Genomic DNA, 18,009 nt, shown 5'->3' on the forward strand with positions numbered 1-18,009 from the left:
TAGATAAAGAACAGGATGCTAATTCATTTTCCCTGGACAACAAACTGGACTCAACTTTGGAATTTTTTTTAAAGCTCCTTTAGAAAACTGTTTATCTGGAGAATAAAATTACATGATTAAGGACAAAAACTGTTTATAGTCGGCAGTAATGCACTTACAAATTCTGAATAAACTATTTCTGGGACATTAGTTGGTTAACTAAACACTGTGAAACAGTAAAGAATTCTAGAATAAAAAGATTCCAGTATTTGTAAGTTTAACTTTATCTACATTCAGGATCTCAGAGTTATGCCTAGAATAATAATTAAATGACAGCTCCCTCAATAGCCTATATTTTATTCATATAATTAAAAACATGCCTTGCTGGCACAGCGCCAGTGATGAACAAACACACATTATGCCACTGCCTCAAGAGTTAAAGCTTACAAAAAATTGTTGCATAGAGCTACAAAAATCACATGTCTGAGTGTAGAGACAGTTGAATATGTGCAAAAAAAAAAAAAAAAAAAATCATAAAACTCCTTACAAAGTTATATAAAGAATAAGTGACAGACAACTAAACTACAATACTATAATGCCACCAGGTGCTTTCTGTTGATATCGTAACGCACTTCTACCCTGTTTGCTTCTCTTCTCAACATGCTATGGGAGCAACTTCACTTTAAAACAAGTTCTGTATAGTGCAAGCTTGATGTCACATGTGATTTATAATGCTAAATCACACCCATGAATTCGTGATTTGTCCAAAGTACAGTATAATACCATTCATGTTTTACTGGATGATCTACTTCTAAATGGCCTTAAATGAAAAAATACGGAAGGAGACTTAAATTTAGCCAAATATTCTGAAAGTTTACTATAAACTAACATGTAAAAAGCAAGAAGTAGCATACAGTGATAAGATCAATTCTATTTGGCTTTGCAGTAGTATATACTAAGTTCCTGCAAATCTGATGGCTAAGTTTACAGACAGTACAAAATTATTCAAGATAGTTAACTCCAAAGCTGACTGCAAAGAGTTACAAAGGGATCTCACTAAACTGGGTGACTGGGCAACAAAATAGCAAATGAAATTCAGTGTTGATAAATGGAAAGTAATGCACTTGGAAAAAACAATCCCAACAATACACACAAAATTAGCTGTTACCACTCAAGAAAGATTTTGGAGACATCGTGGATAGTCTTCTGAAAACATTTATTCAATGTGCAGCAGCAGTCAAAAAAAAAAAAAAAAAAAAAAAAAAGCTAACAAAGTTAGGAGCGATTAGGAAAGAGATAGATAAGGCAATAAATATAATGCCACTATATACAGCCATGGTATGCCTATACCCGAAATACTGTGTGCAGTTCTGGTCACCCGATCTCAAAAAAGATACATTAGAATTGGAAAAAATACAGTGAAGAGCAACAAACATGATTAGGGGTATGGAATAGCTTCCATATGAGGAGAGATTAAAAGACTGGGACTGTTCTTAGAAAAAGATGACTAAGGGGAGGGATATGATAGAGATCTAGAATATCATGAATGGTGTGGAGAAAGTGAATAAGGAAGTGTTATTTACCCCTATACAATACAAGAACCAGGGGTCACTCAATGAAATTAACAGGATGCAGGTTTAAAACAAACCATAAGAAAGTACTTCCTCATATGATGCACAGTCAACCTGCCGGGGATGTTGTGAAGGCCAGAAGTATAACTGAGTTAAAAAAATTAGGTAAGATCACATCAAATAGGTCCATCAATAGCTATTAGCCAAGATGTTCAGGGTCACAAACCTATGCTCAGGGTCTCCCTAAATCTCTGACTGCTGGAAGCTGGGACTGGACAACAGAGGATGGCTCACTTGATGAATTAACCTGTTCTGTGCAGTCCCTCTGAAGCATTTGGCACTGGCAACTGAGCTAGATGTACCATGGGTCTGACCTAGTATGGCCATTCTTAAGTTCTTAATTCACCCCTTTAAAAATTCATTCCAAGGAAACAAAGTTAAAAAAAATCATGGAAGTAAATAAAATTGTTTATTTTTGGAATAAGCAAAAACAGGCTTCAGTTTGCTATGTTACAAGAAAAAATTCCTCATTCAATTATGAGCCAGAATCAATATTTTTCAGTAAGAGCCAAACTCAATTCATCTTGTTCACCAGAGAAGCCAGTACCCAGCCTCCCCCCCCCCCCCCCCCCCGCTCCCTGCCCAAAATGTGTTTTTTAAAAACTTTTGCAGGCTTCCACAGTACAGTAGAATAGGTTTACAAAACACAAACATGATACATCAACTTGAACTCCAGTTAATTTCAAAATATGAGTTAAAAGAAACTTCAGGTACTACATTTGACCCTGAGTAAGTCCTTTGAGAATTTTTGTGCTTTTGCAATCAGATTTTCCTATTTATACTGATGTGGGAAAACCCAATAGGCTATTATATAAAACTTTATGAAATATTTCCTCGTCTTTCAGTTTTTGTTATGTTAGTAGTTACGTGTAACAAAAGAAGGTTGAAAACAGATAGTGAGAGTTTTAAGTTGAGCAAGTCCCTTTAAGAACCTTTATAAAAAGAGAGTTATTAGAAAACAATAGTACAGAAAAGTTACCCGGCCCCGGGGGGAGTCCAAGAGTATATACACTGTCTGACCCAAAAGAAAAGTCTCACTAACTACAATGGCTTTGGATCAGGCCCATATAGCCTACATAGTACAGAGAAACATATCCATTAAGCATTGTTTTTAAGTATTTTTCCTATACAGTGAAACCATACATTAAAAAAAAAAAAAATTCATCACAGTGACCTCTCAAACAAGTTTTCTGAGATGAAAGATACAACCTAAACACTAATAAAGTACCGCTGTGCCATTAAGGAATTTTAGTCTGTGGATCAACCATTTCAGAACAGCAAAACAGGCAAAGTCAGCAATTTATTTAAAGTAGTATTTATTCTTTATAATTTGTGATGGTGAAAGTCAAGCAAAAAATGTCTAGTGGACGAACAAGAGCAAGAAATTCCCACACTTCATATAAATTGCCAACCTGAGCCCTGCCAAGGGAATGTGCTCAGTGAGACTAATGAAAATTTCTCTAAGATAACTTGCTAGTTAAGGTTTGTAATTTTAATGCAGTCCCAAAGGTGTGTCTACTGTATATTAAAAACTAACAAATTTCAGTTGTTCCTAAACATTTTATTATGAAGAAGTGGGCTTCTGCCCTCCAAAATAAATGAAAGTTAATAGAAGGAAAGAACCAAGTATTACCCCACATACCTTTCCCCAAGTAATATAAAAAGTGTTTTAAAATAAGTTAAAATTAAATTTATTTTTAACAATCCTTAGAGAAATTTAGGAGATTTCATCTTAATAATTTTCATTAGTATTTTTATAACTAACTCTACTACGCATTGAACTGTGGAACATTAATAATTTCGAATAATACACAGTTTATATTAAAAGCTCACTGACACTGCACATAAAAATCTTTGAATTGCAACCATTTCCTTCTTACCTTGCCTGCCTCTCTTTCAAAGTCGACATATTCCCGGGTTGGTGTCTGTCGCTGCTCCCCCTGCCAGCTGGCCGGAAAAAACTGGAGAGACAGATTGGTTCCTGTGGCCACAAAAGCCTTTTAGAAAAATCAATACAAACAGGATCAGGGAGCAAGACATTACATAAATTATGCAGGCAGTCATTTATTTTTACATCAGTTTATGTCTTAAGCCAAGCAGCACAGAGAATACTTAAAGTCAAAAACATGCACTCATCATTTTTCTAAGTATTAAGTTACAAACATCTGATTCCATTTTGACAACATTTGCCATTGGCTGCTTCGGATATAAAATACAACATGGAATCAATACTTTCTTTCAAATCAGTTTTTGCTGACATTAGAATCTATTATTTCAGAATTCTGTCAGGAAATCCCGTACCAACAACTCAGTACCAAAACCTACTAAAAAAGTGCTTACATGTTGTAAAAAGTAGCATTTTTCCCAGTTAGAAGAACTTTCAGAAGAAAGTGAGTTGCAGAGACTTGTTACTGGGAGCACAGATTTTGAACAAAAAAATCCTATCTGTTTTTCACAGATATATAAATCCAGGAGGCATATTACCTGAGATCTAAAGACAAAAATGCAAGGAAAATATTTATTTACCCTTATTTTGCATGCTGACAGACAGATGAGCGAACACACCAGCTATGTACCCCTCCATATACTGCATAATATTACACTGTCAAGTTGTGAAATCTTGTTGCTACTATAGCTAGTGTGTGAGTGGGCAAACACTTCAGCGAAATCTAGATTAGTAGATGTTCCATGTATGAGAAATCTGTTGTATTCTTTCTCAAAAACTCTTGAAGGGACATTGACTTAACCTTATCAGAAATGAGAATCCTTGTATTCAAGTAAACCATGACCTTCAACTTCAACTGAAAACAAAGTTTCATTTTCATTCATAAGAAGTTTAGACTCCTGCATATCACAGCAATTCAAACAGGGAAAGAGAGCTCCAACTTGCACAGCTGGGAGGGGGAAAACAATGTGGGTAGAAGTAGAATTCTGATTCACTGTTTCAGTTATGATAGAGTACAGAGTAAATATGCATACACGGATACACACTTATACCAGAACAAAGCATTAAAATATAATTATATCAAATAGAATGTCTTGCAATCAAATTTCTGGACTGACTACCATTATTCACTTAAATTTAAAAGAATACTAATCCAGAAAACAGTTTATTCATAAAAAGTACATAAAAATATAGCTCAAAATAGTTTGAATTTAGAGAGATGATTTACTGAGAGGAGCATAAAATACATGTTTCCTCTAAGCAATGCAGAATTCAGCAACTTAGCGGTAATAAAAAAAAAAAATCACTCGACTACACTACCACTTAAAATATAGTTCGCTCTGCGTCATTTTGTATAAGTCATTGTAGAAGAACAGTGTCATAGGATCAATATCTCTCACTTTGAAAATGAAACCTGCTTTGCCCTGACATTTTTGTAGCAGAAGGAGACTAATATCCCGTGATTAGGTTTCATCTATTGACTTTCTCTTATAAGCAGTTTTTGAGCATTCCCATTAAGCCAACACAGACAGTCATTAAAATTGACGACAGCAGTCATTAGTATCAGTGATATTGCACAAGTATATTAATCTGTTTAGAATACAAAACATTCAAAGAAAAACATTTTAAATAGTATAAACGTGCAGTAAAAAGCTAGACAGAAGTGTAACTTGAGGATAAGGTCAGGCTTGACAAAGCCCTGGCTGGGATGATTTAGTTGGTGTTTGGTCCTGGTTTGAGCAGGGGTTGGACTAGATGACCTCCTGAGGTCCCTTCCAACCCTGATATTCTATGATTCTATGATATACTCCATCAACAGCTTCAGGTAACATGTAAACCGTAAGAACAGAACTAGAGCCATTGTCATCAGAACTCTGGTGGAGATTCCTTGTATTACATCATTTTCCCAATTTGTAGTTTTTTGTTTGCTCATATGTAAATACAATATTTTGAAAAACAATTTTCTAGATTTAAACACTCTTCTGAATCAACAATGCAGTAACACCAACACGGCCAAGCAGCTTTACTACCATCCTCTCAGCATTTTTAGCCTTTAAAAACTAAGGCTGTTATTAAAAACAAACATGCACACGCTAATACAAAACTCTGAAAGGGCTGAGCCAGCTGAATTTTGCAGCTTTCCAGACTGCACAAGTTTCTGATGGCACCTGGATGCTAGCTTTGCAGCAGTATATTCTATTCGGGGAAAAGTCACCCTAGCATGAAGCACCAAGAGAAGAAATCCTTACATGTATCCAGGAAATCATAGAAAAGCTTGAAGACGGGGAAAATAATAGAAAAGACGACAGAAAATATGAATGCACACCAACACCCACTGGAACTGTGCAGCCTTAGTCTATAGGCCAGATACAGGCTATCTAAAAATACTGAGACTTTTATCATGTGAATTTTTAGAAGCATTGTGTCCCGTCCCGTCCCCCCCCCCCCAATTATATTAGATCAATAGTTCATGTACAAAATCCAATAGTCCATCTAATGTATCATGTAAACGTGGCTGTTATTGCCATGTTTCCCCAACCCTCTCACTCACACACACGCTATTGTGTGTAGGCTGGGGATGCCTCTCCTATTCTCCCAATCACCAGATAGGCATATCTGACTACTATCGGTATGTACATAAAAAAATCAGTAATGTATTGACCATCCATCATCATTAGTGTTTTGTAGGGAGCTAGCAAGTAGTCTATAGTCCCATAAACCCTATTTCTGGCTTTCTGGTTGCGCTCTAGAAAGGAGAGAGAAGTGTCTGTCAATCCAGGGCTTTTCAAGTTATTCCCATGTTGATTAGATGTCAGCCATGGAAGGAACTCCTGTCTTCCATCCTCATCAGGATGTCATTCCCGTGAGTCTGACTGCCATAAATGACAGAGCGAGTGGAAACCTGATGGTCATGTAACATCTAAACCGATATTATGCAGTCACAACAAAGAGGATGAACAGACCACCACATCAGCACTCTGATACCAAGGTTATAGAGTGACTTCAAAATATGTCAGACTTTCTGCAGGTCAGGCAGCCAGTGGTTGTTTCAGGTTGGATATGGCCCTTTAAAGCTCTTGGCTTTTGTCACAGTGTTCAACATTAAAAAAACAATTTCCATTTGAACTTAAAAGATTTACCATAAAAGATTTATAGGTGATTATAAAATATGTATACGCAAGAGACCAAGTCTATTTAAATCTACCCAGAAAATATGCTTAACGCAGGGTTTTGGGGGTTTTAAGTTTCAAAAGTAGTTTTATGGATCAATAGACTGTAAAGGTTATTGGTTACATTTATTTTTCTTGTCCAAAGGGCTTTTCACTACCTAATAGACGAGAAGAACTTGTTTAGAACCATTCAGGTTAACTGAGTATTTATGTACAGTAAGTGTCAGGGGAGTTATTTTACATGCACAACCACCACTTTTCGAAGATTATTGTGGCTGTAGGCAGGCTCTCTCCTCAAAATACGCAAAACAATACACCACTGATAATTTAAGACTACATCTCAGTAATGACTTTTTTTATTTTAAAAAAATTGTTCATGACATGATCACTTTGGTCTGAAGTTAGAGAACTGTGACCTTTGTATGACGCATTTATGTCCCAACCCCATCTTTATATTAGTCTTAGACTACTTCTGGACACACTGCCATCAGAAGGCACAAACCTCCCTGTGTAAAGATGAGAATAAATTCTTTATCTGTAGCAAATCATCTACATAACCTCTTTTACTGAATTAACTGGTTAGTTTTTAAAACTTTGATCATACAGTACCCTCACTTTCTAAATGGATGTGTAACAAGCAATCAGTCTTACTGGACCAAACCAGATGTCTTAGGTCAAGAAAAGAAGAAGCTATTTCCTATTATTATAACAGACTGAAAAACTGTGTGTAACAGGCATCACCGGAGATTTCAAGGGGCAGAGTTCTGGCAGGGAGAGAGGGCAGGCATAGAAATGAGATGGTGAAGAGACAGTAATTTCCCATTTTACAAAAATAACTCTTCACAAACCGTATTAGCTGTAACTAATTATAAGCTTAGATCTGAAGTTTTCAGAGAAGTGCTCAATTACAGATGTATACTGTGCATTGCCACCTGTCCAGGAACCTTAAAAAGTTAAAAATTTATGTTTTTCTCCATCCATAATTGTTTTCAACAGTAAACTTTTTAAAATATTAAAAAAAAAAAAATTATGCTCAATGACAATTTAAACAAGCCCAAAAGATTTGATACGCAGGGGTTTGAATAATATCTGCTTTTTTCTACAGATTCTCTATAAACCTTGCTCACTTATAATACACAATATAAAACATCCCCCTCTAGCTGTATTAGACAACTGTTGAAAACAGATAACTAGAATAATAGGAATCTGCTATATTAGAATACTCCCCTCTTCTATTCACAAATTAAAGTAAATACAGTAACTTATTTTAATAATTTGTGTAAAGGTGTATTCCACTATGTACACTGTGCATAAAAAAAAAATCCCTAGTTTTACTATGTAGTAATGTAGGTTTACGATAAGTATATGGAAGTGTTTTATTAAGCCAAAAACAAAAAACAGGTAAATCCTCCTCTCACTTGAAATAAACCCTTAATGAAGAGGAAAACTCTGCCACCATTTTCATTGTTTTAAATAAATAACAAACAAAAAAAATCGGTGACTTTTCAATATGAATGTTTTAAGGAACTGTACAAATAACCACATCACTAACAAGCATGCTACAAGATACAGATCCTATTCGAGAAACATCAAACAGAAATAAATCAGGAAATAAGTTCTAGTCACTTTTTGACTACATGGAGCCATATTAATCTTGTTTTACTTCATGGATGAGAGTGGTCTACTAGTACCATCACTAAGAAAAAATCCAATATTTAAAATTGTAAAGTTTAGTTTGATACGTGCCTAATTTGGTTCAGAAAAGATTATTTACTTTACTTCAAAAAGCTTTCGGTGACTGCATTTTTTTTTCCATTTTAAATTTCACTGTATCAAGGTTATTTACTAATTCATTTTAACCAAATGATAGGCTAGAGTTCAGAATAATTTCATATTAGTTTTATTTATTCCTGGAAGTCACTAGTTCCTAGACAAAGGAATTTAAAGTTGAAATAAGTAGCTTATAATTTCAACATATGCAATGGTGAAGGAAGAACTGCCAATATACTCTCATTGATCATTTTGTTGGCTATAAAGTACTTTTTCACATACAAAACACTACTTTTAAATCCTAATGTACAAGATACATATGTTTTTATTCCTCTAGTAATAGCAGAATTAGCTATTACTATTAAGCAAAAAAAGTTTTCTAAAATTAACTTTTATAGACGCAAATACTGTTATATGGAGAATATTAAATGTTAATGAACATTCATCTTCCCTTTCTTTTCTAGAGTACAGATATAACTAAAGCTTTCCACAACTGGGTGCTACACTTTAGAAGCACAACCACCCTATGTTCCAATGCAAGGCCCACTCCCTAGGGGACAGATAAGTAAATAATTGTTTAAATCAACATTCAATGTATTTATATTAAGGTACTTGTTTACAAAAGTATCCCTTGATTTATTTAAAAATAAGTCACAGAATACGTATTATGAATCCTACATACTGAAACTGATAATTTTTACAAAACATTTCTACAAAACATCCCTCAAACAGCATCCACTCTGCCCCACCCATCCATGAGAGTTTTAAATCAATGACTTTAAGTGTTCCTCTTCCTTAAAGGTTTCAGAGTGGTAGCCGTGTTAGTCTGTATAGGCAAAAACAACGAGGAGTCCTTATGGCACCTTAGAGACTAACAAATGTATTTGGGCATAAGCTTTTGTAGGCTAAAAGTCTAAAACCCACTTCATCAGATGCATGGAGTGAAAAATACAGTAAGCAGTATATATATATATTCATGTGCTGTAATATATATACTGCTTACTGTATTTTTCACTCCATGCATCTGATGAAGTGGGTTTTAGCCCACAAAAGCTTATGCCCAAATAAATTTGTTAGTCTCTAAGGTGCCACAAGGGCTCCTTGTTGTTTTTCCTCTTCCTTAAAGTATTTTTTAAAACGTTACTATACATTCTAGTGAAGTTGCTGGACAGAAAGACACATTTATTTCTTTAAAGAAGTGGCTGGATAGTTTAACTTAGGCTGCTTGGGTTTTAGTTTCCCTTTTTTATTCCCTGTAAAGTGAAAACATGGTTGCCCAAACACGTTTGCTGGTAGCAACAACAGTTATTTATACAGTGAAGTTTGATGCTGGGGGAGTTTAGGGTTTGCTAAATTTTGTGATTAAGTGCCTGGCCGCGACAACAGTAGGCAATTGACACCCACAACTGGTGACTCTAGATCGCTCCCCCTCTGTGCGTTGGAATGGGGCAGACAATAAGGAAGTCGCTCCTGCTGCTGAAACGTTTAGCATCCGCAGCTTTGTTTCACAAGCGGCAGACGCTAGGCAGCGAGCTGGGTGTCTGGGCTCCGCACAGTTCCGGGTTGTTCGCGCGTGTGACGGGTCTGTGCAGTGCCGTGCAGCGGGGGGCCAAGCGAGCGGCCCAGGTGGATTTCGGGGGCGCGTGGGGGGGGGGGGGATGCTGGAAGCGCAGCACTTACGATCTCGGACCGGCCGTCCCTGCAGGCGTTCTGGAACCGGGCCTGCCGCTCCTCGTGGGGTCGGTCCCTGAAGCCGGTGTATTTAATCTGCGAGGAACAGGAGGCAAATCAGAGGACGAATCCCGCCCGGGAGGGGGCCGGCCGCGAGCGATAAGGGGAGGTGGAGTGCGGAGATAGCACCGCGGGCAGGCAGGCAGCCGGCGGGCGCTGCCCTCCGGCCCCGGCAGCCCGGGACAGGGTTGGGAGGTGCGGGCGCCACCGGGACGGGGCGCGGGGAGCGCTGCTCCCCGGGGGGTCCCCTCACCTCGCACTCGCGGCTCAGCTTCCTGAAGAACTCCTCGTTCTCGAACTTGCTCCTCTGGTCGGGGACAACCCGCGGCATGATGGGGCCGCCGCTGCCTCCCCCGCGGAGTCCCAAGCCCCGGCGGCTCGCCCCGCTGCCCTTTGTTCGCCCCCCTCCCCCGGCCGCGCCGCCGCCTCGCGCCCAGTGCAGCAGCAGCAACCGCCAGAGCTCGCGCCGCTGTTGCCGCCGCCGCGCGTCTCGAGCCCCCTCCCCCCCGACTTCCTCCCCGGCTCGTAAACTCCGGCCAAACAGCCGCACCATTCACAACTCCGGGCTGATGCTGCCGCGCATGCGCGGCGCGAGCCGGGGGCTCGCGCTGCCGCCCCTCCCTGGCAGGCGCTGGGCGGGCGTGAGTCACCGCCCCCGCGTGGACCTCGGGAGCGGGGCGGTCGCCCCTCGCTCAGCCCGTCTCGCCGGCTTCCGGCTGAGCCCCCTCCCTTCCCCCACAGGACGGGCGAGACCTCCGTGTCCCGACACGCTCCTGCCCGGGGAACTCCGCGGGGATCGGTCACGCTCCGCTACCCCGCGGGAGCTGGCACCCTTCGCCCTCCGCTGGGGCACGGCGCCTCGGGGCTGGGCAGCGCTCTGGGCGGGCGGGCTGGGCTGCCCCATGCCAACCCCTGCGGGTGCTCCGGTTTAGCAGCCTCCCGCAGGGAGTTCAAAATAGGCTCAGGTATTACACCTGCCCCAGTGCTGGGAGGGGGGTGGGTGTTAATTCCCCCCCCCCCATGTTTTCTCTGGACTGGGGGGGGCGGAAACCTCCCAGGCAAGAGAAGCGTGTCTGCATGCTGCCAGATCTGTTCCCTCTCCTTGGGTGAAAGGAACTTCTGTGACTTGTAACAACAACAGATTAAAACAAAGCAGAAAGCGTGATTGTTAAATTGCCTGTGGCCTTAGCAAAAATAATCTTTTTGGAAACAATATCCTCTCCTGGATCCCAAAACCAAATAATCGACTTGTGCGATCACCTTTATTTCAAGATCCAAAATCAAAACAGCTTTTGAGCTACGCTGGTCAGCAACCTCCACCTAGCTGGGGGACACTGACAAAGTAGGGGTTAGCCAAAACTTTCAAGAGTGGTCGCTCATTTTGAATGCCCAACATGAGTCCCTGAAGGCCCAATTTTCAGAAGTGCCATGCACCCACAACTTCAGTTAAACTGAAGGGGAGCTGCAGCTGCTCAGTACCTTTGAAAATCAGGTCCAAGGTGTCTCAAGTTGGCCACTCAAAAGCCAAGGCATCCAATCTTAATGATTTTTTTTTAAATTGGCTGTTAATGTCTGAATCAGTTCTTGTTCAAAGCACAGTACTAAATCCTGAGCCCGAGCCCTTGGCTCTTTCTTATTACCCACCTGTATTTGCACAGTCAGGCCCTAATTTAATCAAAGGGTGCCTGAGAAAGTATGTCAGAGCTCCCTAACTTTGCTACTAGTGAAATATTTTGAAGGAGCACTAAGATTTTTCTGTGAATAAAAGGAAAATGCTATCTTTGCACTTACTGATTGTGTTGAATATATGGGGTGGGATTCACACAGGTACTTAGGTGCTTAAGTCCCACTTTTCCCTGCACCTTGATCCACAAAACTCCTGCTGAATCCTGGGGGTGCCTAAAGGCACAGCCTAAGTTTCTGCCTCTGGGCACGTGCATTGCTGCCTCATTCTAGGCATCAGGTGGGAGATAGGTCTCCAAAGGGCAAGTCTACACTACAGCCGGGATGGACACTCTGAGATTGATCCACCAGCGGTCGATTTAGCGGATCTGGTGAAGACCCGCCAAATCGACAGATCGTTCTTCAGCCGATCCCTGTACTCTATCCCCGATGAGAAGAGTAAGGTAAGTCGACAGGAGATTTTCTCCCATCGACCCCCCGCGGTGTAGACCCCACAGGAACTCAACCTAAGGTACGTCGACTCCAGCTATGTTATTCACATAGCTGGAGTTGCATAGCGTAGGTCGACTTACAGCAGTAGTGTAGACATAGCCTGAGCCCCAGAGCAATTCACGAATCAGGGGGAAAATAGCCATTTCGTCACCTAAATCACATGCAGGGCCTAATGCACTAGGCAGCCTCTGTACACACCTACTGGATCAGGTCCCATTCAAAATCCTGACAGAGGAGGAGATGTCACCATCCACTTTATAACTTTATCCCCATTGTTAGAGCACTCACTTGGGTTGTGGAAAACTCAGGCTCAATCCCCGCTTTGGCCCAATGACTGTTCCACTGTAAATACTTAAGTAGTTATTAGGCCACAGTGCAACAGCAGAGATTTGAGGGAGCTCTACATCAGAATATTTCACAGCGTATTCTCCTGATAGCACTTGAAGAGGGGTCTCCCACATTTCTCCCCCCCCCCCACGGCAGAGAAGGGGAGATTGAACCTGGGTCTCCCATATCCTAGGAAAGTGCTTTAACCGGTGGGCTAAACATTAGAAGATTGGCAGTGGCATCCCCAGCCCATTTTGTGGAGTGCCTAACTCAGTCCTACAAGAAATCGCTTAAGCTCCCAAGCCACCTGACTCCAGGAGGTGGGATCCCATTTGTGGATCGCTAAACAGAGTTAGGCGCCTCCCTGCAGCCCAGAAACGTAGGTACCTATCTCGAGAGGGGGCGGGGCTCAGCCCACACCCTTCTCCTCTGCATCTCCCATTGGCTAGCTTAGGCAGCTCCCCACCTAGCATGCCGGTGAATTGCACCCTGAGGTGCCTGTCTCTCCCCATTCATTGTATAGAGTGCCTAGGTGCCTAACATGGCTTTGTGGTTCACAATGTTGTTCCTGTGCTTTCTAGGCGAGATGATGCTCAGCGTTGCAATGCATAAGTCCCTCTGTGGATTCCATCCACAGTATCTTACATAAATGTAAGAATATGTAGACATTCCTGATAGGTACATTTACCAACTGATATTTGACTATTTCTATTTCAGCAGAACTTTCTATTAAAGTTATAGCTAGGCTTGTGAGAACTCAATTTTTATTTTTTTATAATATTGATGAATAATATTGATGTTTGTTTAAGCATTTCCCCCCATTTTTATCAATTTACATTTTCACTGTTGTGTGTGTGTGTGTGTGTGGGGGGGGGGGGTGTCAGACCATAATTATTCAACAACAGTGGACAGCAAGATTTGTAAAGTTAAAGCTTTATAAACACTAAAACACAAATTGTGAACTTGATGGCAAAATATATAAAGTAAATATCCTTTATCAAACTCTAGTAAGTTCCTAAGTGACATTTTTCTTACTTTGCCTGTTTGTAAATTTCAATTATTATCAATGGAAATATTTGTTAGTTTGTGTGTGTATGGTGAAATTAACATTTGCTGACATTTACCAATAAAAGTTTAATCCTTCCAAGCCTAGTTAAAGCATATTAAATATATAGATCCCTTGGTAAGGAAATGAGGTTTTATAGTCTCCTAGTAACATGTTCTTAACTTTACATATACTCATGCAAATAAAGAGAGAGCAAAGTTAAGCCTGGATGGGAGTCATGATTTGCATGCAGTCCTTGTAAATTAAGGAGGAACAGATGATATGAACAAAGTGGCTGTATCCTTTAATTGTTTATTTCTAGACTTTCATACTTTAGGATTTTATTATTGTTGGGGAGGGGGTTGGGGAGAGGGGGTTGCGGTAGAAGAATGATTCTATGGAAAGTTTAATACATTTTCCACTTCTACATACTTTCAACTTTACTAATAATTAATCTTTTTATTAATTTCTTATTTTTAGTATTAATGTACCTTTTGCCATTACAATTTTCTCTGTCTATCCTGTTTAAAGGTTATATGACAACAAAATAATTGGACCAACTTTTATTGGTGGAAGGGACAAGCTTTTGAGCTTCACAGAGCTCTTCCTCAGGTCTGGAGAAGGTAATCAGCGTGTCCAAGCTAAATACAAGGTATGCCCTGTAAATACCTTTTATCTTGGACACTCTGGTTACCTTCTCCAGACCTGAAGAAGATCATTGGTCCAATAAAAGATATTAACTCACCCACTTTCTCTCATACCATGGGACCAACACAGCTACAACAACAGTGCAAACAACAAAATAATTGACAAATATTTGTTATTATTTCTTCTAGTTATGGTCAAAGTGAAGAGAAACTATATTTTGATTGACATAATAAAAGAATGATAATGAATAGTTATACTCAAATTTGTACTTCTTAAAGTAAGTGAACTTCTAAGGCAGGCAAAACATATTTAAAGGACCAAAGAAAAAGGTTATATACATGTCTCCCAGCAGGATCAACAGCATCTGCTAACAGTGTGGCCTCACAAGAGAACTGCCAGTTTTTTACAGTAGCGATCCAGCTGCTTCCTGATTGTCAGTAATCCTTCACCACTTTTACTTCCCCCAATTTACGTCCCTCTCCCAAACTTAACATTGCCTCCAAATAAAGTTTCCAAAATATGTGCCAGGTCAAAACAAATTTGATTACTGGATGTGAAGCCCTTAACTAAGAAGGGGAATTTATAATCACCTAACAATTTGTTAATTTCACCTTGGCATATATTTTTTCCAAATTTTATTTGGAGGCAAAGTTAAGTTTGACTGATTTCTTCCCCAGCACCCTTTACATGTCACTTGTCTTCTTTAAGTTTTCATCCTCTCTTCTCTGCAATGTTTTTGTTTAAATAAAACTAGGCAATAATATTAGTGGACTGCTCACAACAGAACAAAACGCTGCCTCCTCTTTGTTGCCTCCATTACTCTCAATACAGAAACAGGGCAGGAAAGTCCCCTGACAGCTAACTACTGGTTGTGAAACACTGGCACAAAATAACATGTATTACTCCATGCATTTTTTCTTTGTCTTTAAGCTGAGCTGATATTTTAAAATTCACTTCTACTCTGAGTGAATGACACCTTCTTACTCAACAGATCTGGTTCCTCTTTATAAAAGCAGATAAGAGACTTAACAGTGATAAAACTATGTTTTTCTGTTTTCTATTTTTGGTAGGGTGACTAGATGTCCCGTTTTTAAAGGGACAGTCCCGTTTTTTGGGACTTTTTCTTATATAGGCGCCTATTACCCCCCACCCCTGTCCCATTTTTTCACAGTTGCTATCTGATCACCCTAACTTTTGGGCACTGCAGAACCATCACAGCAAAGAATGAGCTAGATTTAGTTTCTTCTTGTGCATAACCAATACAATTGCTTACTAAGTTCCTCTCAGTGACACCTATACAAATCTTTTGAAGACCCTGAGGTTGCACAGGTTTCACCAAGGGTCTACTTTGAACTGCAAATTCTTTTGGTGTTGATTCACAAGATAAGAATTTAGCCTGCCTGTTAGCTCTGTAATGGAGTGTGCATTCAGAAAGTAGAAATAATTGAGCATCAATAAACATGTTGCTTTTACAATCGCTTTCAGAGCAGAACTGCTTTTCAAAGTAACTTTTATACATTTTTAAGGCATATGAATAACTTGAAGTAGGATGGTGCTTTAATATTTACAGAGAGGTTATTTCTGAGCAAGGGAATTTTATTCAAATTAGAGGTTGTGTATATGCGGTGGTTATTAAGTTCTCTTCCACAAAGAACGCCTTCATTACTTAGGTTGCAGTTACTGATGAGCATTATTTGAAGTGCAAGGTACAGGTGCTGTGCCCCTTTTTATCTAGATTTCATGTATTGTGCAAATTAATCATCAAGATGTCTGTGTACACTAAACCATTGATGTGTGGCATTTGGAGCATAATCAAAGCCTGCTGGTATGTATATACAAGCCAATCACAGTTCAATTAATATAACAGACTATTTGAAAGGTATAATTATGAGCACTAAGTGTGAAATTCAGTCCATTCACATAAAGCCCTAGTGTTCAGGTTCTCTCCTGTACCCCTAGCCAGGCTGGATTTCCACACACGTACCGCTGGTGCTCCATCTGTAGCCCCTTCACACCAGTTGGGTAGGGAATTGTAGATCCAGTGACCCCATAAAAACCGTGGATCCAAAGCCTCTTCCTTTGACTTCCCCCCAAACCATTCCAGCCCACTTCCAAAGTGATCTTCTTTGCCAGCCCAGCATCAGCTAAATCCATTGTGTGGTCCAAAGACCCCCTACATAACTCTGATGGGGGGGTCTTAAGTGGTACAAAGGGCCTTGGTCTAGTCTTCTGTAGCAGGGTGAATTTCAGTCTGCTAGAATATACATATCTAATGGATCAAAGCAACTGCTTTGTAAAGAAAAAGTGATTTTTATTTAAAAATATATGTGCCCCATATCTCTCACAGAATCAGAGCCCGCATAATCTGTGATAGCTAAATAGGAGGTAGTGTTTCCTAGTGGACAGAGCATTGGAATGGGATGCAGGAGACCTGGGTTCTACTTTGCCATTGGCCTGCTGTATGATTGTGGAGCAAGTTATTTCCCTCCCTGTGCCTCAGTTTTTCTTTCTGTAAAATGGCTATAATGATACCAACCTTTGTGTAAAAGCGAGGTGGTGTTATTATTTTAATAAACTTCTCTGGCATTCTTTTACCAGCAATTATATGGTTAAAGAAAGATAAGGACATAGAGGCATAAAAAGCTACATTTTGATATCCAGTAGCATTAAGTTTGTGATGCCACAAAAAGGGACCCTGATTAGTGAACTAGGCAATACCATAGGCAAACAACCCATCATAAAAACAACGAGGAGTCCATTGGCACCTTAAAGACTAACAAATTTATTTGGGCATAAGTTTTCGTGGGTAAAAAACCCACTTCTTCAGATGCATGGAGTATTCTTCAGATACCGGACTCCTCATTTTTGCGGATACAGACTAACACGGCTACCCCTCTGATACTTTGAACCCATCATAATAAGTTGGAAGTCAGTTCAGATTCTTTCAATTAGTAAAGGGAATGCAGACATTTTTTCTAGAAACCAGCATGGAATGCAGACTTCAGAACATCAGAACCAATTATTCATCTGATGATGCAATGTGGATTGAATTATACAATTAAAGAATTAAACTGAGTTTCCCAGAGGGCTACTTGACTTTTTCATACCTATTCATTATTAGAAACATGGATGAGTAAACTGATACCAATTTGCACGATTCTACACCATTTATGTACAGTTAGACAATGGGACCATGTGATCTGCCTATTGAAAAAGCTTTTCCTTTTAAAGATTGTGGCATAAACTGAGAAAAGGAAGAACATCCAGACTCTTGTTTCTAAAACTCACGAGAATATCATTTTAACTGGGCAAAAGGCATAATTCACACATAAAAAAATCAGTGTTTAGAAAAATTGTAATAATCTTGTCATTGTCACCATTATTTTTATTGTTATTTTCTTTGAAGGGGGATGCTCTGGTACAGATAATCACTATTCATGTACTCAGGAAAAGAGAAATATTAACTGCTTAACATATTAATATTCTAATGTACAAAGCATAAAAGTGCCATACAAATTGGAGACTGTGACCCACAGAGCTTACAGGCTAAACTGCGTCAGGACTTTTTAAAATAAAGACTTTCAAACA

General features: G+C 39.7%; 1 protein-coding gene across 3 annotated transcripts in view; it reads right to left on the reverse strand.

The window, feature by feature from the left end:
* CBFB (core-binding factor subunit beta) overlaps nt 1-10,557 on the reverse strand; it is a 62,154-nt gene extending 51,597 nt beyond the window's left edge. For 2 of the 3 annotated variants that reach the window (XM_065416761.1, XM_065416759.1), the window contains exons 1-3: nt 10,480-10,557; nt 10,176-10,262; nt 3,491-3,607 (exon numbers count right to left, since the gene is read on the reverse strand). In XM_065416761.1, coding sequence (XP_065272833.1) covers nt 3,491-3,607; nt 10,176-10,262; nt 10,480-10,557 — 282 coding nt within the window. The remainder of the gene's footprint in view (nt 1-3,490; nt 3,608-10,175; nt 10,263-10,479) is intronic. The other variant, XM_065416760.1, reaches the window with a different exon arrangement.
* Between the last annotated feature and the right edge of the window lie 7,452 nt (nt 10,558-18,009).

This window comes from Emys orbicularis, chromosome 14, assembly GCF_028017835.1.
Source record: "Emys orbicularis isolate rEmyOrb1 chromosome 14, rEmyOrb1.hap1, whole genome shotgun sequence".
Classification (NCBI taxonomy): domain Eukaryota; kingdom Metazoa; phylum Chordata; order Testudines; family Emydidae; genus Emys; species Emys orbicularis.